Source organism: Hippocampus comes, unplaced genomic scaffold, assembly GCF_001891065.2.
Source record: "Hippocampus comes isolate QL1 unplaced genomic scaffold, H_comes_QL1_v1.1 scaffold167, whole genome shotgun sequence".
Classification (NCBI taxonomy): domain Eukaryota; kingdom Metazoa; phylum Chordata; class Actinopteri; order Syngnathiformes; family Syngnathidae; genus Hippocampus; species Hippocampus comes.
In genome coordinates this window covers 517756-539326 of record NW_017805502.1, presented here as the reverse complement: position 1 = coordinate 539326, position 21571 = coordinate 517756, and the positions used below count along the sequence as shown (strand labels likewise).

The window sequence follows — 21571 nt, the reverse complement described above, 5'->3', positions numbered from 1 at the left end:
TTTTTTTTTACAGCTGGCAACCAAGCCATCTGATGTTGCTTTGAGATCTCTGAAACGAGGTTTCCTTCTGTCTTCCGCTAAGCAGGGAACCGATAAAAACTTTTTCTGTTGTCAACTTTTGTCACTTTGCGATTGGGAGAACCATTGCTGCAAACCCTAACATGGCAAAAGTGGAACCATACAGTATTTCAATTCAACCGGCTAAATATGACAGTGACTCAAAGGGAACACTGTGACAGAGCACCTTTCACATCTTGCATTGTTGTCCCGTTGTCTCCAAAATGCCTGATACGTCGATGATGATGCACATTGCACATTTCGAAGATAGGTGGGGGAGAATTTTTGATTACTAGACGCTGGTGGTTTTGGCATGAGCCTTGTCATCATCCACCTGTTGATGTAGTTAAGATCTTTCAAAACAATACCTTCTCACCATTTCTTAGTGGGAAAGATCATATTTATTTGTGTCATATTCAAGTATCAAGTACAACTTTTTGTAGTTGTACTTGTACTGTACAACTATTGAGATGAGCATAACAGTATGGAGCTTTCAAGAAGTCATATCTAAGACAAGTAAGCAGAGTTCATGTTGTAATCGAGGGTTTGCAACTTGACAACTGCCAACAGGTAAAAACACCACAAATTAGGAGAATGATCACTTACATTTTTAATCATGTATTTATTTTTTTATATACATATAAAGGCTCTTGAGCTAGCCTTTTTGTTTATAGAACTTCTTCGTAGTTACATATGGATGTTGTAAAAATTAACTCCATGTGGACATGAAAAGGTTTTCTTTTTTCGTATTCAAGTGTTGCATCAGACTCACATTGTCTTGTATGTTATTAAAATAATAAAGATGTAGGTGAAAAAAAAATAACTGTCAAGAGTCACAATAGATGACTGAGCCTTTTAGATCTTTATAGCCCAGGGTTGGAATCATCCCATTTCCTTCTCTTGATTCTGAAAGGCCCCAAAATTAATTAATTAAATAAATGCATAATTCGTAATAGTATAAAAAAATGACAATTGTTTTGAGCCCATCATGTTTATTATTTTACTGGTTTAATCAATATAACTAAAACCCAAGGGCAGTTGAATAGCAACCACCTTTTTCTAAAATACTGTACTTGTAAATTTGATAAATTTTTTCACATTTTTTAATGTTTGTTCTTTAAATGTGTGATTTTTCTCTTATCACGAGAAATGGCTATGAGAGGAATATTTGTGTTCAGCACCAGGCAAAGGAATTGTCAAGGCAACCTTGATCCATTTTGCATGAAACTCACATCTTCGAAAATTTCACACTATATAACACCGATAACTGTCTTGTCACACCACACCACACTGTGACTTAAATTCTCATCCATTTCAGCAAGAACGAACACAAGAAATGTGAGATGTAAAACAGATTCAAATCTCATTCTGAAAGAACGAGCACAAAAAGAAAGAACACAAATATTACAAAATAACTCATTACGTTGATGTATATTAAGAGGAAGACAGCTTCACACCTGGGCGAACGGGGATGCGCACGCAAGGCAAATCCTCTCGGCAGTAGCTGGGCTGTCCAATGAAAACGGACCCGAAAGGCCAACCTCTTTACGTGCTGCTGCAACAGCATCTTTGATCGCAAAGAACACTGAGCTGCCCAAAAAGAGGGTGGGCTCTCCGATACCCTAGAGGGGTAAAAGATGAAAGTGCAGACAGTTAACCTAGAGCAAAAACAAATACCCGCTTCAAGACAACCTCTGACCTTGGAGGAGTAGATGGCATGGGGATTGTTGGAGTCAGAGAGGAGATGGATGTTAAAGCTCAGCGGAAGATCGCACACAGCAGGGATCTTGTACTGAGATGGCCCTCGGGTGTACAGAAGGCCGCAGGGGGAAAACTTTAATTCCTCCATGGTGAAAAGACCCAAACCCTGCATGAATGCGCCTTCAATCTGCACGAGGCGATTTGCGACAAAAGAAATATTGTAATAAATTGCATGACCATGTCAGAAAAACAACAAAAGGCTGTTCTGGATTGTGTCAGGTTTTGGATATTCTCACTTGGCCAATGTCCACGGACGGGTTCAAACTTTGGCCAACGTCGGCAACAATGTTTGTCCTCATGGTCTAAAAAGGCCAAAAAAACAACGTGAGTGTTTGCTACCGCAGCAACAGACTGATACTCGCTTCTGAACGGACCCTGTAGTCTCCGGTGAGGCAGTCCAGCTCCACCTCGCTACAGCAGACCCCATACGTGAAGTAAGGGAAGGGCTGACCCTCCATCTTGTCCCAGTCTATATAGCTGTCTGGACCCCTGAACACACAGGAAGCAATATGTTCACATGCTCAGTTGTTTGAGCTGTTCCTTGAACAGACCTGTCACCACTGGTGGGTCGTGCCCACCCACCAAGTTGCTTGTTTGTCCTAAAATGCTGGAAATTCACCCATTTCCGTTGACTGTAATGCAGTTCACAGTAGACAAATGCTAAAATGAAGGATTCTCTCTTTCTTGTGTTGCTACTTGGGAATCTCCACTAGGTCCTAAGCGGCAAGCAGTTGATGCCTTGAAGGGCTAGCCCTTAACAGCTCCTCTTCGGACGGGCAACACGACACCAACGAAAACCATCCAGTTTTAACTAAAATCAAACAAGTTCAAAAACTTGATTCATCCAAAAGCACTGCATACTCGCACCTGATTGCTCGCTCCCCCACTACCGCAAATACCATACTGTCACTAAAGTCAATGCTGTGAGTTCTGATAGTTGATCATAGACATTGGCACCCCTAAGGCCCCTCGCCAGCAGTACCTGGGCAATGAAATGTAGCTAGTACTACTGCAAACCAATTCTTTTTCACTTCACAGTGATGGCATATCTTAAGCTTTATAGGAATTTCTTGGGAAGAGTTTGCTCACATGGTCCCCCACTTGTGCCATAGATGGTACGTTTTGGCGTCCTAATGACTTATTTCACGAAGTTTTTCGAAAACTGTGTCGATGTACTGTACTGTTGTGTGTTTTTAAGATGTCACATCTGTCGGACATTCACCTGGAAAATCCAGTAGCAGACAAGCTGATCTTCTCCATAACGGCTGCACTGACCTGCAAAGAAAGTCATGGAATACTTTGAAGCTGTTCGGTGTATGGATCGGCCTTCCTCAATCAAATTTCTCATTTCATCCCACCCAACTCTCCCAAGTTCCTTTCGGGTTCTTCTGTCGGACTGGCTCCAGTCGCTGGTAAAGAGTCTGGCAGGCATTCTAAAGAAAGAAATCATATACATTTTAAACACTGTGTTCACACCTGTATCGTTAAAAGTTACAAATAAATACATGCAAATTCTGCAGCTGCGGGAAAAAAACGTATTCTTTTCGCAAATGTTGCATCACGGAATACAATAAGAGGAGCCATTTAGGGTAAAAAGTATTTAACTCATAGGCAAGCCGTAGAGTACTGAGGCAGAATGGTTTTCACATCACACGGGAGGCGCTCTCCAGTGCACTTGGGACTGAACCGAGACCACTTCCGGGAGGTCTGGGAAAGTTTGATTTCATCCACACCAGAGTTCTTTTCTGTGTTCACACTTGACCAACTGAACAATACAAAGGTGGGGAGATCACCAAGAGTTTAATTAAAACAAACTACAGTTTTAGGAGTACGAGTAAAGGTACCGCTCGGGCCTCATTTACTAAAAGCCCAAATAACAGTTGTTAAACAATTGTTCACTCTAACAGATTTCATGCGCAGTTGGTGGGATAGTGATCGATTAAGATTGGAAGTCAAACCCAACATGATGGGGTTGTTGTTTTGATGGTGTTGTAACTGTTCGTATAAAAGGCCAACAAACCTTACTGAGTCACAGAAAAGAAAGCAAGCCCTAATTATAGGGAAGCCCACGAACAACGCAATCCTGTTTTGCACGCGCGAACCTTGAGTCAATCTGGCCATTATTGTGTTAGTGCTTCAAAATGAGCGGTAAAAGTAACAGAAAAAGGTCACAGACCTTGACGGCCATGCCATTGGCATCAGTGCCAAAGGAAGCAGCAGAGATAAATGTGTTGGGAACGGCGTTGGTGCTGGTTTCACCGATGTAGACTTTTGACATCGGGATGTGAAGCTCCCGGCTCACCACCTGCTCGCAAACAAGTGTTGAGTGATTATTCAGGAATTTCTGCCGCTGAGCCATCCACTTCCCTACCTGCTGCATTTTGGTATGGACTCCTTGACCCATCTCTGTCCCGCCATGAGTTACCAAAACAGATCCGTCTTGATAGATGTTCACTAGAGCCGCAGACTAAATACACAGAACGTATTCCACATTGTTTTGGACGACGGCGCCCGAACAGAAACAGCTTACTTGATTCATGACGCCCTCCGAGAAGGCGATGCCATATTTGATCGGGATGATGGAAAGCCCTCTCTTTTTCCAGCGGTTCTGCTCGTTGAATGTGTCCACAGCAATGCGGCGAGAGCAGAAGTCCGACTTGGCCTTACATTCGTCCCAGCAACGCAGCAAGTTCTCCGGGCTGAATTCCACCTTGTAGTGGGTGAGTGACGGCCCTTTGTACATGTTGATCTCCCGAACCTGATCAATCATCCATTAGTTAGACGTTTAAGTCCAATACAATGGTGCCTTGACTAACGGCTTCAATTTATTTCATGACCACACTTGTAATTCAAATCAATCGTTCTTCAAGTCAACCTTTTCCATTAAAATGAATCAAAAAGCCATAAATCCCTTCCTTCCCCTGCAAAATATATATATATATATATATATATATATATTTTTTTAAATAACCAGCAGTGTAACTCTACAGCATTGTACTGTATAAAAGCATACTACAATAACAAAGTTAAATAGATTGTTCAGAATTAAACCAGGTTTGCATTCTGATTTCATGTTTTCAATGGACATTGTGCCGCTCCATCTGGTGCGGGCTTTGGCCATGAGGAGACAGTGTAACATACATCAGGGTTATTGTGGTTAATGAAAAGGAACATCCATCCATTTTCTAATCTGCGTATCCTCACAAAGGTCACGGCGTGCTGGAGCCTATCCCAGCTGAGAAACAAAATAGACAAACTTAAATTGAACAAAAAAATTACGTCAAAGAAATAAAATAAAAATGGCAGTGCTTTAAAAGCGTGATAACTAACTGAAACTACATCTTATGTTTACAAAACTAACAAAAACTATATGTACAACAAAAATGTTCATTTTCATCTTTGTCAATTAATGTCGTACATGAGATTTTGAAGTTAATTTTAAGTATATTTATTTCAGTATTACTATAAGCCCATACTGAAAGACGGGAAGTCAAACAGGAATGACAGGAATTGGAGTTTACATTACTACATAATACTTAATTACTTTTTTTTTTAATCTTGCACAAGACAAAAATTCTGTATACTGTATTAAAAAAACTAAAATTAATAACTAAACTGACGGAAAGTATTTTTGAAAAAATAAAAATGAATACAAAGTAATAAACCCATTCTGAAAACTAATTAAAATGAACGAAGTTTTAAAAAGCCAGAACAAAACAAAAAATAATGATAATAAAAAATCCCAAAGGTTTATAACCCTGACGAACAAAGTTGCAGAGCTGGAGGATCAGCCTGTGACTATTTTTTGCACTGTCTGAATATTGTTGAAAAATGTTTAACGAACACAATATCAATTCTAGCTCAGATAGCCAACCTATGATGTTTCATATTATGTGTGTAGCATTACGCTAGCCAACAGTTTTTGCTTACAAGACTTGATCTGAGTCTTACTGTTTGGTGCTTTCTACTCTCTTTGTTATTAATTTGTTGTTTTATTGTTGTATATATGATATTTGCTCCATGTACAGCACTTTGTATACAGCGATGGTTGTTTTAAAGTGCTCAATAAATACAGTTGAGTTGAGTTGAGTTGAGTTGAGTACAACACAAACCCCAAAAATCGAACGAGCGAAAGCCAGTAACTTGAAACATTTGTCAATCGGGGCACTTATAAGTCAAGGTAATACTGCGTCAAAAGGATTTGATTTTAATTGACCTGATCCACAGGACGCTGTAGCGTTAGCCCCACATCGCTGATCAAGTTCTCTATAACGCAGGCAACCTGAGGCACCCCAAAGCCTCGGAAGGAGGTGTTGGACGGCAGGTTGGTTCTGCAGGCGGCAGCTCGGCCACGCAGGTTTGGAATGTTGTAGGCATTGTCCAGATGAAGCAGGATCTTCTCCGCTACCTGCAAGATCAGCAACATCTGAGTATTGCAATGAAAACCACGTTGACAACAAGCTGTGCGGATCGGTTCATATGATTTGGAATGGTGACCTGACTTGCGCCGTCATCACCATAATTGCGACATCATAGCAGCGCCCAATCAATCGGAGTGTTCACAACCAACATTGTATCTGTCTTCTTCACGTGTCTCTGCCTATTACTTTGTACAAGAATTCAAGCTTTATTCAAAGGAAGCTTTTTGGTAAAACATATTTGTTGTACCATTGATATGAATCAATTTTGGTCTGCCTTTTTTTTCCTGAAAGTGAAGCTTATCAAAATCGGCAAATAAAAAGCCAAGCAAACCCAGCTGAAGTTAAGAGCTTGGTTGAAATTGTTACGTACAAAGATGGATACATCCACTGCGTTGCCAGCATTGGTCCAAATTTGGATATCTGCCGCAAGGATCCTTCCATCTTTCTGGAAGCCAACCTGAAACAAACACACTTGCTCGCAAGCGGCTGAACTACAAGAGGCAGAGCTTTTGGACAAATATGTGCACTACCTTATATTTTCCCAGCACAGGATGCCGTCCACCAGTGATCAGCATGTCCTCACCTCGCTCCAGAACGCAGCGGACTGCACAATTAGTCCTGAAAGGAAAAAAAAAAATCAAACCTCTTTGGTGAAGTAAGAGACTTGAAAAGGATCATTTTTTGAGTTTCTGATGTATGAAGACCCACTTCCACGCAGCCACAGACGTGATACAAGCCAGTATCACGGTTTTAACAAATTTCCCTCCAAATGCTCCACCCAGTCTCTTGACATGACAGCTAACTCGGTTGGCTGGAATGGCCAACGTCTCAGAGACGGCAATCTGAAGAGAGGAGATAAGAGAGCTCGTCTGATGTCATGCGGGCGGAAATGTACGGCAGACAGATACAACGTACCTGAACTGATGTCGGCGACTGAGAAGACGCATAAATTTTAAACTCCGCCTGCTCTCTCACTGGAAGAACCAGTATGCTCTGAGTCTCCATGTAGAAATGCTCCTGGCCACCAATGCGAATCGCCCCTGAACAAAATATCAAAAGGTTGACATTTTGAAGTCATTTACTGGACTGAGTTTGAACGCTGTTTACCTTCATGAACCAGATCAACACTTTTGAAGGCCTCTTCCACGTTTCCTCTTTCGAGCTTCCTCCTTGGCTCAAAGTAGGATGACCTCTTGATGGCATCCTGTTTCAGAGAGGGGCGGAACACTTGTCTCAAACGCTCCATCAAATAGAAGCCGCCATGCTTTCGTATGTCGTTTCCGTCAACCAGACGTCACCAACTCCGGTCCGAAAGGGCCCCTATCCACAATGCGGTCGATGTCTCCTTCCTCCAGCAAATCTCATTCAAATGATCCAGATTGTGATGCAGCTTCTGCAGAGCTTGCTGATGAGCTGATGATTTTAATCAGGTGCGCTGAAGGGGCAAGACATCTAAAACATTGTGGATAGTGGCCCTCGAGGACCATAGTTGGTGACCCCTGCTGTAAATTCACCTCGATAGTAAATATGGGCTCTGACAAGTCTTCATAGCTGATGTTGACTGCCGATGCGGCTCTTCTGGCATGTGCTCTAGTATCCGCCAAAACAGCACACACTATCTGACCAATGCACGACACCTGGACACAAATACAGAAGCAGTTTGCGAACATGCAGACGGAGGGTGGGGGTGGACGCATTTTTCAGAAGTAAAGCAGTTTTTGTGAACAAATGACCATTTTCTTGCATTCAACTACTCCTTGTTGCTATAGAGGCCAAAGAACAAGATTATCGCACAGAAAGTGAAACAGAAGCAAGAAAGTTTTCTAACCATTTTATTATTATTTTAGGAAATCTCCTACAAATTAATGTGTTCTGATTTACTTTGTCCATCATGACCCCAACCTATCTACGTTTTTTAAGCAAAATGACATTCAAAGACATCAGCTGACTTGAACTGATCAATGTTTTTACGTATTTTCTGACATGTTTTTAATCAAATGCTAACCCAGTCATTCCCAAACTCTAGAAGGTATTCAGAAAGTGGTGGGGACATGTCCACACTGTCCACTTCACCTGTTATCTTTACCTGTGTCTGAGCGAGCATTTCTTCATCATAACCTGAAAACATGCGAGTTTTCTTCCCAGGAATATCTTTTGCTGTGATGACATCGACCACGCCTGGAAGTAGCAGCGCATCACTCACATCCACATTACTTAAAAAAAACAAACAAACAAAAAAGACAAAACTTAGTGAAACAAGTGGAACATAGGATATTGACCGGGATTGTTTTCCTCACATGATCTTGGCGTGCGCCCGTGAGCTGGTGACCAGCGACAGGAAAAGCTCGCCATCAGTCTTTGGGAGATCATCGCAGTAAATTGCCTCACCTGTGGCCTGGCTTATGGCAGAGCTATGAATGATGGCACGGCCCACGGGGTCCTGGTCACTTTGGCCCTTTGACACATGCTGAACAATTGGAAGCCATTGTTTGATACGACCATGAGAAATGGACTCTACCTAGAACTAGAACTGGCTGGTATTCCAGAATTGGATTACATTTTCGGTCCCCTTCATGACATTTCAAATAATCCAAGCACAAAATACTGAAGTATGGTACACTTGTTGTGTAAATTATAGTTGTGCAAAGACATAATGTAATAGTCGATGTTGTAGAATTAAAAAAATAATGCTTAAGCATAGCCTAATTTGCCCCCCACCCTCCCCATACTCCCGTCTTGATGACCAATTTATATATATTACATAATAAATCAACTTTTTGGGGAGTAGGATTTGGTCTTCCTTGTAATTATTAAAACATTTTAAAATCACAGACACATTATAAATTATAGTAATTATCGTCTGATGTTTTGTCTCTAAACATAAAAACAATCTTGCTACTAAAAACATTTAAGCCATCTGGTAAAAGAGAAAAAAAAACTGAGCTATACCTGAAATGATGCAATCGAGATAATTGATGTGACCCTGGGTAGACCTAAGGTAAATCTTTTCTGCTATGAGTGTGTCACTCAATCCACAATGCAACCCTGTTCCCCATATTATTAGAAATGGACAATGACATTTGACTTTTTTGTTATATAGCTGAGTTTGCATTGACCATCTGTAGCAGCTAACACAGCTAGCATATACGCTTGTGCAAAAACTCTAACATTAACATTGATTTGCAAACTTGGTACTATAAGTAGAGCAAAACTAAAATTACATTTGCATTTAAATAATATTTTACATTATTTAGTTGCAAAGACTTTATTCAGCATTTTTAAAAGATATGAGTACACGCTAAAGGTTTGCATCAAACAAAGAAAAACATCACATATGTCAAAAAGTATACTGACAGACAAATCAAATTAAATGATGGGTTACCTGCTATTCTTCAAAACAAAACCAAAATCTTATAAAATAAATGGTCTGTTCAATATCCGTCTCCCAGATCTGAACGCAGCCTTCAAAACACATCCCACAGCATTCTGCTTAATAAACTAACGTCTGATGGTATCTTACACAACTTAAAATCCTGCATTCCTGGTTGCATCAGTTCATTCAACTTAATCTGTTACCGGTCACCACCTGTGTACCTCAAGGCTCCATCCTTAGACCCCTCCTATTCATTGTATATTTTCAGTTTACCGTAATCGTCTTCTGAAAATATAATACCTACTTTTATTGCTACATGGTTGAAACCTAGCTCACCCTCTCCAGTCACAGTGGGACAATGTTTTTGGGTCATATTCCCAAGACATACAGTACCTGGAAATGCTGCTGGCTCAGCTGGATTTCTCCGGGTAGTGGTTCCATATTCTCCACAACAATGTTTTCAATCACATTCTGCAAAAAACACTTATTTGAAACCTCCACAACATAAACAAGATCGCCTTTGACGCAAGTGGTTACCATCTTTCTGAGGCTCTGCAAGACCTCAAGGTTGAATTTGAAGAGGAAGCTGAGCGTCAGAGAGCGACGGAATTCCGCTTTTCCTCCCGGAATTGAAGGTGGGAAGTCAAACTCCTTCACGAGCACCTCATAAGCCTGGCTCAGGGTTTCAGCATTCCAAGGTCTGAATAAGATTCATATTTAATTTAACACCATTAAATAACTCGACTTTAAAAAGTTAAACTTTCTCAAGAACGAAGAATTGGTCTCTTTGCCTTGGACCTAACATTTGTGGACTGATCACATTCTTCCCAAAAAAAAAAAAAAAAAAAAAAAAAATCATAGAAACAGATTTTAAAAAAACAACACAATGATACAGAGTAAATAATGTATCATCATTGTTTAATCTTGTGGTCCAACATCAAATCCGCCTTACCGTGCAACAATAGTGGCGCAAGTTTGGACAGCTTTGGCTGTTTTTGGTCCTACACCGCCAAAGTATATACTGACATCCTCCACTACTCTGAATCCTTCGGAGAACAACACTCGCATCCCGGTTGTTATTGTGGCAAAAGCACACTCCTTCCTTGGAGCCTGGCGAAATGCACGAACAAGTTCTCCCTGTAGCAGAAACATGGAATGGGACCAAATATTACATGTTGCTGTTAATGTGTCTGCTTTTGAGGTATTCTCAAAAGAGACAATTTTACCTTTCTGGAAAAAGGGATCAGCACAGAGACCACAATTTCCTCTGGCCTCAGCACCGTTTTCCCAAAGCTCAGAAAGAATTCCTGATTGAGGGGAACCTCTCGCCATCCTCCTGGTGATTGACAATCGCAATCATGTGAGCCAGCACAGATCATCTCAAGTGTCCACAGTTCCTGTTGCCAAAATCTCACCAGAGGAGATGGTGCTCACGCTGCAATTCCCAGCAGCCAGAATTGGGTTCAGGTCTGAATTTGGATTCGCACTCATGATGTGTCCTCCGAGGGTCTAAAGAAGGAAAATGTTTGTCAGATGATTCTTCTTCTTGTTCAGTGACTTCCTGCGTATTCATAGAGGTGGGGGTGTACAGCGATCCCTCGCTCGATCACGCTTCATTTATCACGGCTTCAGCACATCACGTTTTTTTTTTTCCCTGAGTATTGTATTTAATAGGGATAGCTGGCCCGGAGCAAGCCAGAAGCAAACCGTCTTTCGCGTTTTTTCACTTATCGCGGCAGGGTCCCGGTACCCATTAACCACGATAAGTGAGGGATCACTGTATACTTACGGCAACATTACAGATCTGCTGGCTCCCCACATTCCGCAGTTGTTGGATCAGCGCTCTGAAAAGCTCTGTCTTCTCCTCTGGAAACTGGCGACAGAGTTTCTTCAAAATAGCCCAGATCTCGGAGAGTGGGAACCCGGTTCCCACCCAAACACCTACAGGGAACCAAGAACTAGTGATGTGAACAATCATTGGCTGTCAAAGCAAAGTCAAATTCGAGAAAGCTGCTATGATTTAAGAGGTACCAACCTATACAAAAAAAATCCAAAACAAGAACTAACATCAAGCAAAGAAGTGTATCTGTCATAGGTGTTAATCTGTGTAATAATTTTGAAACGGACCTGAAAACGAGTAAATCACTTGCTGAGTTCAAAAATAAATTCAAGAGAATAGTACAAAAAACCTACATCAATCAGAGTTAAGATGATAAATTCTAAAAATTCTAAACATTCATTAAATATAATAATAAATCAAAATTAAGCTGATAAATGGAGTAATGTACTGCAATATCCATTATGAATACAAGAGAAAATCGACATATAAAAGTGCTAGGGTGTGCATGTGCTTGTGGAGGCTCTCAGTCGTACAGGAAAGTTCCATCGTAGAAAGGGTTCTGTCAGTCGTCATCTGTACCTGTGGGTAAAAAACAAAAAACAAAAAAGGACGTTTCGCTTCTCTCACAGAAGCTTCGTCAGCGGTACAACCAACAGAGAGAAAAGAAGAGAAGGGGTGTCTGTGTACCTTATATTGCCGGCCTCTCAGAGAAAATACAAAGAATATTTCTACAACATGATATTCCTGTTTATTTTAAACCGATAAACACATTGAGACAAAAACTAGTACACCCCAAAGACCGGGTGGAACAGAAAAGAGATGGTTTGAAAGGGGAGTAAAGGAAGCGATTTTTGTTAAAAAAATTTTCACCCTCTCTGAACCGTGAAGGAGGTATCAGATTTAACCTGTCTCCTATTTACAATAACTTGTTGACCACCAAGGGACATAGACATGCTGATCAGGCCAACTGAAAGTAGCTATTCAGCCCTAGCCCAAACAATAGGCCTAATCAAGACCCAACGATAGGGAATTTAGAAATCAATGGGCCTCTTCACCATAGGGGCGTGACGAACCATCCCCACCCAGTCCTCAAATAGGCCACGCTCAGCTTTTTAGCGCAGAGCAACTTCCCGGAGTCTTCACGGAGACTTCAGGGTTGTCTACCGCTGACAAAGCTTCTGTGAGAGAAGCGAAACGTCCTTTTTTGTTTTTTGTTTTTTACCCACAGGTACAGATGACGACTGACAGAACCCTTTCTACGAGGGTGTGTATGTATAAAATCCCGGTACAAACCAAAAGTTGTAACAATATCACGGTTAAGGGTAAAAGCATGAGCTTTTACAGAGACTTCTTTCTTTTTCTGATTGAGATAAAAATGATCTATTTATTCAGTGTGTGGACAGTGTGGGACAAATAAAAGATATCTTATCTTATCTTATATTTAAATACATAACTTGGGGTAGGACTAGATACGTTTTTTACTTCTTCCTACTCCTTTGAACATAATAATTGTGTATATGATGACTGGTTTCTCTTTCCTTTTACCATTTTACTTACCGTTCTTTCTGTCAGTTTATTACTGTATATGTTTTTATGTTCAATAAATAACAACAGCAACAACAAAAATGGACATTACCCACCATGTGTGGTCTCAGTCACCTCAAACAGCTCCAAGACTCGGATGGGTGATATAATCAATGGATGCACAACGCCCTTGAATTTAAAATCCGGACCTTTAAAACAGACTACAAAGGTCAGCATATTGCACACAGGACTCTTCTCCTCAGACAACATTATATTCATTTTGACCTAATTTAGTGTTTCCCATGATCAGTGGAGCTTCTGGGTTGCTAGTCTTCAGCTGGACCAGCTCTTCAAGCAGGACAGGGGACACACATGTGACCCTCTCCCCACGAAAGGTGAGTGTTTGAGGGCTGGAGGTCTCCGCCATCAGCTGCAGGCAAGAATATAACAGGCCAAATGAGCAGTCCAGCACGCGGTATCCATCCATCCATTTTCTATCTATTCTAAGTCGGGTTAGCGTGAGCTGATTTGGTGAGGTAGGCAGCCATTTGCATGGTATGTATAGATGAACACCCATTTACACGCACGTTCACACCTCTGAACAATTTCAAGTATTTAATTAGTCGGAGGAGTATGATTTTTGTCATGTAATGGAGGAAGCCAGCGTACCTGGAGGAAACCTACAGTATGCAACCAGGGGAAGAGCATGCAAACTCCACATATCAGAGATTCCAACATGGGCCCGTTTAACTGTGAGGCAGACTTGCTAACCACTCGCCCACTGTACTGCTCCACTCTGTACATGCTGAATGGAACTCTTTGTGTGTGAAGATACTTACAATCAGTTCGGGGGGAAAGATCAGTTCTTGTGTATGATCTATGGGCAGGAACTGTGACTTGTCAAACAACAAGGGAGTTTCCTGTAAAGCATCACATGGACAAGTAAAGAATTTGTCATGCTAGCTTGACGGGAGGTTATGAAACGTTTTTCATGGGAAATCCCAAGAAAAGAAACAGCAGCAAAATACCACCAGTTCAACTGACTTCAGGGTTTTCTTCTTTGCTGCCACTGTTGGTGCCTCCATTGAGTTGACAGCAATTGGCTTCCTGCTTGGGTTAAACACCTTTTCAGTTTCAAAGCTTAGCTACCAAAAAATAATTTCTGCTATGAATTCAATGGACTGTAGCAGACACACCTGACAAAAGGTCCTGCAGCCATCAATGATTGGACGATAGCCAGTGCAGCGGCAAAGATTTCCTGAATCATGAGGGCAAAGGTCAAATAACATGTCTGATCAGTGCCCTCTGCTCATTTTGGAGGGTGAAACACAAATCATATCAGTCTGGAAGTACCGGTGAGTGCCTGAGTGATGTCCTCTAGGCTGGGCTGAGGGTTATTCCGAAGGAGGGTGTACATGGACATCACCATACCCGGAGTGCAAAAGCCACACTGTGAGCCGTGCGCCTTCGCTATTCGCTCCTAGAAACACATCAGGCAATGCTGATGACAAACGAACGCTGTGTTCACAAAGGCTGTGTTCGAATATGTTGTTTCAGGTTGTATGTAGCTTACAGTGAAGCCAGGCATTTGCGAATCTTAAGACTCCTGTGACATCGATTGGCAATAACAAGCCCATTTTAAATAGCACAGCCACGTTTGCAGATGCATATATGCTTTTAGCTTATATTTTATATTTCATTCTGTACTGTGTACAGTTCATTTTTGTTAATGCAAATACTTTTTGTTGGCTCTACTTTCTTCCTTTCAAAATGTTGCAGCTGTAAATTGTGAATGTCTCCATTGTAAAACAATAAAGGTTTTCTTATCTTATCTTATCTTTTTGTTACTCATGGATTACAAATATTTGTAGCAGGGCCAAAAGCAGGTGGAGGTTCATTGTATCCTCTATATCAGGGATGGCACTATCCAACCAATTAACAAGGCCATTAATAAATTTGGGGCGGCCCGGTGGTCGACTGGTTCGGTCGGGTACTCCGGTTTCCTCCCACATTCCAAAAACATGCGTGGCAGGTTCATGGAACACTAAATGGTCCCACGGTGTGATTGTGAGTGTGGATGGTTGTTCGTCTCTGTGTGCCCTGCGATTGGCTGGCAACCGGTTCAGGATGTACTCCGCCTTTCGCCCGAAGACAACTTGGATAGGCTCCAGCACGCCCCGTGACCCCGTAAGAGGATAAGCGGATCAGAAAATGGATGAGTGGATTGACAAATTTGTACAACCACGATGCAGTTGCCACAATCCATCTACATCTCCCATAATGCTCGCGGTACCAGCAAGTCACTCGCCAGCTGATTTAAAATTCACCCTTATCACAACTTACACTTAATCAAACAAACGTAACGATCAAAGCACATGGGACACCCACAAACCAACTAATACAATGGCAAAATAGCAAAGCTTTAACCCGCACATTATTTTGGCACTTTTGTGATATTGCAAACAATCGCGGAGAAGTTTAGGATGCTAGCAAAGTAGCGTTCGCAGTAAACCGCAACATTATAGAGTACCAACATTGTAAACTTAACACAGTTAAAGCAGGCAAATTAAATCCCACAATATAAAAATAAAATAAATTGAAACGCTCTTTACCTGTTGGCTGCACACCGGGTCAAGATGTTGCGACATTGGTTCTGTCGCAACATCTTGGTGTATAGGCGGATTTTTTCTTTCAAGCCTATCTCGGTCACGTGACATGCAGAAAATTTATAGGGACTGTTCGCTAAGATGTACTATACATTCATTATACCTGTTTATGAAAGTGCAACCCCGTCTCTCTGTTGTTTGTTTGGCAACCGACTCCCACCATTGCTGGTAATAAGGACAGTAAGTTCAGACATGGAGCAACATCCCCCCACGGACTTGAATTTAAATTTGAATTTGACTTTTATATGGTCTCCCATAGGAGAAAATTGTCTCGGAGGACAGGCCCCCCATGCCGCTACATACATCGGACAATACATTTCAGGCATATGCACACCCAACACTGCCCTCATGTCCTCCCGCTTGTCTGTCTGCCTCCCTCTAATTGTTTATTAATTAAGATGATAGCCTGCGATATGAATGAGGTTTTATATCGATTTAGTTTGCAGAGAGGAGTCTGATACCTCCTTCCTGAATTTAGGAGCCCGAATTGGGAGTGTAGCACATGGGAAGGATTGGCTAAAATGTTGTTGGCCTTTTTAATAACAGACTGGACATATATGTCCTGGGGAGATGGACAAATTCATTTTAATTGCTAAAATTAGCTAATTAGCTGCGGCTTTTAATCAGGTGTGTTGTGTAGTCTGGAAATTACAGTAAATCCAAAAATTTGAGAGGGAGGGGAAATTATAAACATGTTTCCTCTACGTCAGTTTGGCAGACACAGATTCACCTTTTAGGGGGGAAAAAAGTTTTACGTGTGTGTTTTGTGTGTGTGTGTGTGGGGGGGGGGGCAACCCCATTTTTCGTGTAAAACGTACATTGGTAGTTTATCATCATTTTTTTTTTTTTTTAATTTGGGGAATTACACAAAATTAAGAAATCACAGTGAGTCAGCTCAAAACCACAACCAGCAGGTGCCATCTTGAGTGTACAGTAAGTTATCATATGAAGGATACAGGCCTGACCTGGACCGGGTGGATCCTGGTTTTAGTGCTCCCAATGCCTTCCACTGTGGTGATGGCGGCTCCGTGAAGCTGGCAGAGTGGAAGCAGGCAGGCATTGACAGAGTAATGACTGACGTGACGGTAAAGGTGTCCAACTTTCTTCGGGTTATACTTCTGCTTTAAATGATCAAACATGTTAAAACCAGTAAATGAAGCACCAAGATGTGCAAAGGTCGCAAGATTCCCGGGGCAAAAGGCCAAGTTTTATGCCCACATTTCTTGACCAATTGAATATATTCCAACTTCGAGTCTCACACGCCCCACATGAAGAATTTCATTGTAAAATACTGTAACAGTAAATTATTGGCAGCAGTGATGCTGGGAATTAACTGTTATTTTACAATGCAACTACTGTAATTCATTTTTACAGTGTAGTATTGTATTTTGAATTACAGCATATTAGCAAAAGATAACAGTGGCTGGTATGGCAATTTTCATATACTGTTATTTATTTTAAGAGTGAACTCCTGTATTTTAGGATAAGTGTATTATTGTATTTACACACTACATGCCACTTTAGATATTAAATCTGCTATTTAATAATAATAATAATAATAAGGCAGCAGATGTATATGCTCCTTATCAGTCACACACTCAAAGTGTCCAAAATGGATTCACTGCGCATGTACACTCTGGGGATAGTAAACTACATATGCAGCCAAAATGACATGACACGGAGAAGAGCGGAATTTGAACAGCGCAGCCTTTGGTTACTGGACAAGCCGCTCTGGCTCCTGAGCCACAGCTGCGCCGTATTTTGACGTTTCTTGTATTTGACTGAAATTGTGTACCTTCTTGTGCTAAAATCTATCACAAACGCATCTAGCATCATGCATGCACCACGTATTCTCCTGTCTGTGCCAGCTGAAAAAATGAGCAGGTTCAAGTGTACCGCTACCTTGGACGACCCATTATAAAGTATTGATGGGGAAATGGAGCAATGCTGTAAAGTTTGATAAACATCTGGTGTTCCCATTCAGAATGTCTTGTATTCACCCAAACAGCGTGCCCGCAATCCTCGTGGTTAATTTTAACGCTAGGCGATGAATGTTGCTTTTGTCAAGCAGTGGAGATCGGAATGTGGTCCCTATCTCTACTGCTTGACAGAAAATACTGTTTTATATTGTTAAATTAAACTTTGTTATTCTTAACCAAGCATTAACGTGGGCGTGAATATTTAACAATACTTTACAGAAAAGAAAATCAGAAATCTACATCAACCCAGTTTTATGCTGTAACTCTTCATTTACATGCTATGACTGAATATTTAACAGCATTTTACAATTATTATAAATATAAACAGTAAATGTACTGTGGCATTTTTACAGAGGTTTGTTTCAGTGTACACTGAAACAAATTAATGACAGTAATTTAACAGCTTTTTAGTTCAGTTTCACCTCTTCGGCATTCACATGCAATTTGTTCAGAAATTGCATTCACTCATTGACTGGATGCTGTAATTGTACATTCTCTTTTTTTCCCCTTCAGGCCAAACCTATTTTTCTGGTTTTGTTGCAATACTAATTGAACTGAGGTGTCATGTTCTAAATGCAGTTATAAAATCGATACTTTCGATGAAAGGTGAGTGAGTGAGCAAATATGCAGTGCATTTCACCGTTGCCCACTGTTGTATAATGATTACCTTGATCCACATTGAGGTATTGCTTCACCAAGTCTACGCTGCAGCTAACAATTATTGACTATCAGGTATATTCAGTGTCCTGTACTCCCCTCAGAATCTAATGAACCAAATGCTCTCTACCTCGATTTAAAGCAAAAGTAGTGGAAGAGTGCATTTTGAAGGATACCAAATGCTTTTGTTTGCAGGTCGATAGCGTGAGACCATCACAGTGCAGGCCCCGCAGCCTCCTCCACCGCAACCGTATTTGGTTCCAGTTAACCTCACTTCACATCATGGTCAAGTTGCAATAGTCATTAATATTTGCTTAACACTCACATGATCTCTTATGATGAATGAATGCATACAGTAAACGTGTTTGTGCAAGCGGAATAGAAGGATACGCTTTTCTCTGAGGAAGGACAGTAGCGTCGTTTCAGGATCAACATGTTTCTCCGTCACCTGTTGAGTGCACAAGTCAAGTGATTTTCACGCTATTTCTAACAATTTCATTTCGTGGTAAGGGAGATAATGCAGCACAAATGCAAGTGGACATGTTCATCAACTTAATGTACAGTACATTGTTTACGGGACTACTTGGATGTTGATCAGCAAAGTATGCCAACACACTGTGTGCACTGATTTTGTTGTTGTTGTTGTTGTTGAATTTACTGAATTTTATTTTGTCAAGTGGTTGCACAAAATAAAACCATGAGGACCTAGATAATTTATTTGGTGCAACCATTTGAAAAAAGTATAATTGAGTAAATTGAACACACCATTTTTTCCAGTGTACAGCTGTGGAAAAAAATAAGAGACCAAAAGAAAAAAAAACCCGCAAACGCTCAAAATAAAAATATTCTTCTTCGAAATTTGGGAGTTATATTGTCCCTAGTTTATCGCAGTGGTTCTCAACCTTTTTACACCAAGTAACATCTCAAAAAATACTTGTCTCTCTCAGTACCACCGTAAATAATTGTTTGAAAACAAAAATAGCTCTTAAAAATGATCTTGAAATATATTGTAGGTAAAAATGTACAGTAATTCAACTGATGTGTACTTCATAAATGTACTGTCCTGGATTCAAAAAGATGTCAACAATTTCATTCAGTTATTCTTTCTCATACTACCAGGAGGAACTGGGGTACGTACCACACTTTCTAGTTTGTAAAATAATAATAATAAAAACTTTCCTTTTACAAAGACATGTACCTAGAAATAGTACCCAGCTTCACGCTAGCTACACTTGCACAATCAAAGCAAATATAAAATTAAATCCACCACTTTTATTAACCCGTTCACGACTTTGATGTCGAATTTCAACCCAGGTATGTTTTTAATCCCCATGTGTTATACAAATGTAACTTCACCAGACACTCCTTCGCTAAATCTGCACAACTGATGAGTTTACAAAGCCAACAAGAAAATGTTGATTGACATTGCAACAGAGGCAACATTATTTGCTATTGTTGCTGTGAGATGTAGTTCTAATATTGTGCACGTCATCTGCACATATCCATCCATCCATCCATTTTCTAATTTGCTCATCCTCACAAGGGTCGCGGGTGTGCTGGAGCCTATCCCAACTGTCTTCGGACAGTAGGCGAGGGACACCCTGAACTGGTTGCTAGCCAATCGCTGGGCACACATAGACGAACAACCATCACACTCACGCCTTGGGACAATGAATGTTCCATTAGCCTGCCATGCATGTTTTTTGGAACGTGGAAGAAACCCAGAGTACCCCGAGGAAACCAACGCAGACACGGGGAGAACATGCAAACTCCACACAGGAATCGAACCCAGCACCTCTGCACCGCGAGCCCGACGTGCTAACCATTCGTTACCGTGCCACCCCGTATGCACATAATGAAGAGAAACTGCTCTTGAATTGGGTCTCTTTCGGTTGTACGAGTCTACTTAATGAAGTGTGTGAATCTGACACAAGTTGAAGCCATCCACGCAGCTACAAAAAAAGGACAAACTTACCTTTTTTCCGTTGACAAAGAAGCACAAAGTGTCTCCTGTTGCGCCGGCAGACATTTTCACGAAAGAATTGTCTATGAGTCGATTCTCACAGCTCCTTGTTGATGATAGTTCAGAGCTAAATGGTGTCGTGTGTGGCTCTATGCGCAGACTTCTTTTGAAAGCGGGGGCGTAGCCGGTTTTGCCATCATTTCAAAATCTGGACAGTCTTTGAGCTCACTGCTTTTTGTCATTGGTTAAAATTACGTCACATGGTTTATGGACGTGTTCTCTGTCAGAATATCCAATTCGGGCATCCCCTTGTGTTAAACTCGCTTAGCCTTTGGCATTTTTAAGTGGAATTTTGGCAGTTTTTTTGGGGCCAAATGATTTGTTGTGTGGCTGCGGGCTGTCCCACTCACGTCAGCCAAGGTGTGTGGGTGTCTCGTTTATCGAAAAGAAATGCGGGAGGTAAACACTACATTCATCAAGTCATGAACCAAATCTAACATCACTACTTCAAACAGATGATTTAAAATAATTTGTTTTAACGGGCAAATGTCCAAAACACATCCGCCCTCCTTTGACAGTCTTCGTTTGTAAGAAAGAAAGAAGAAACAAAGATTTTGATGTAATAATCGCAACCTGTTTCTTTTATGATTAACTATCAAGCCATGTAAATGATCTCAGATTAATGTAAATACTGTATATAGAATATTGTTCCGGGGAAAATCCTTCACATAACACTACAACCCTACTTTGAAGCACTCTTTAAAAATAATACATTTTTGTCATTGCGTTAAATGAAAATGTATATATCAAAGGTTTATTCACTGTTAAAGCACCAGCAGATGAAGTTCCTGCTCCTGAAATGCACTACCTCACTTTAACCCACAATAGTCACAAGTGCCTTTGTTTATATTGTTTATATTGTTTAGATTACATATTATGTCTTTTTATACAGTGTAGTTGCTATCTTATCTTTAGCTGTGTGTGTTTAATGCACAGCATGGGCGTCATTAGGCCTATTTTAGGGAGGCTTCAGCCTCCCTAAAAATGCCTTTAGCCCCCCTAAATAATTTCATTGCATTATTTAAAAAAAAGTATTTATTTTTCCTGTACTTTTGCTAATATATTGCATCAAATTCAATGTAATGTGGCCATTTTAAATTATGTTTCGATAAACTGCCATTATGGTAATGTTAAATCTCCCAGGTTTCCTGAACGCAACAGGTGTTGTGTTAGCATTTGACGTGTCTGTCACCATCGCCACATCAAATGCTAACACAACAACTGACAGTTCATTGCCGAAAGTCAGGTTGAGTCGACAGCATGGATATTC

The 21571-nt window shown here is 40.9% G+C and overlaps 1 protein-coding gene across 6 annotated transcripts; it reads right to left on the bottom strand.

Annotated features, from left to right (window-relative positions):
- Positions 1-686: 686 nt before the first annotated feature.
- aox6 (aldehyde oxidase 6) lies at positions 687-20437 on the bottom strand. Of its 6 annotated transcripts, none has more exons than XM_019877327.1 (35): positions 20254-20437; positions 18669-18726; positions 18455-18551; positions 16608-16716; positions 14330-14456; positions 14173-14234; positions 14021-14086; positions 13816-13896; positions 13262-13406; positions 13093-13185; positions 11402-11553; positions 11028-11121; positions 10839-10948; positions 10565-10749; positions 10150-10312; positions 10006-10083; positions 8537-8706; positions 8326-8452; positions 7754-7876; positions 7347-7443; positions 7155-7279; positions 6948-7081; positions 6770-6857; positions 6610-6696; positions 6035-6226; positions 4349-4576; positions 4190-4285; positions 3995-4123; positions 3177-3251; positions 3041-3093; positions 2193-2307; positions 2055-2120; positions 1757-1945; positions 1481-1679; positions 687-963 (listed from the first exon to the last, which is right to left on the bottom strand). In XM_019877327.1, exons 1-34 carry the CDS (start codon positions 20305-20307, stop codon positions 1509-1511), a joined length of 3939 nt encoding a protein of 1312 aa, XP_019732886.1. In that variant the 5' UTR covers positions 20308-20437; the 3' UTR covers positions 687-963; positions 1481-1508. The 6 variants fall into 6 exon arrangements, with proteins under 6 accessions (XP_019732886.1, XP_019732884.1, XP_019732885.1 ...); XM_019877325.1 differs by having other exon boundaries at positions 1515-1679; XM_019877326.1 differs by having other exon boundaries at positions 1515-1679; positions 14021-14083.
- Positions 20438-21571: the final 1134 nt, after the last annotated feature.

What these genes read in the sequence shown, in the direction of transcription:
- aox6 (XM_019877325.1), bottom strand. Translation starts at nt 20,307, where the DNA reads ATGTCTGCCGGCGCAACAGGAGACACTTTGTGCTTCTTTGTCAACGGA. An exon ending in GGTGACTGAGACCACACATG is followed by an intron (nt 11,554 to 13,092) that starts GTGGGTAATGTC and finishes GGTTCCCTGTAG; the next exon opens with GTGTTTGGGTGGGAACCGGG. An exon ending in TGAGCCAGCAGCATTTCCAG is followed by an intron (nt 8,707 to 10,005) that starts GTACTGTATGTC and finishes CCAATTGTTCAG; the next exon opens with CATGTGTCAAAGGGCCAAAG.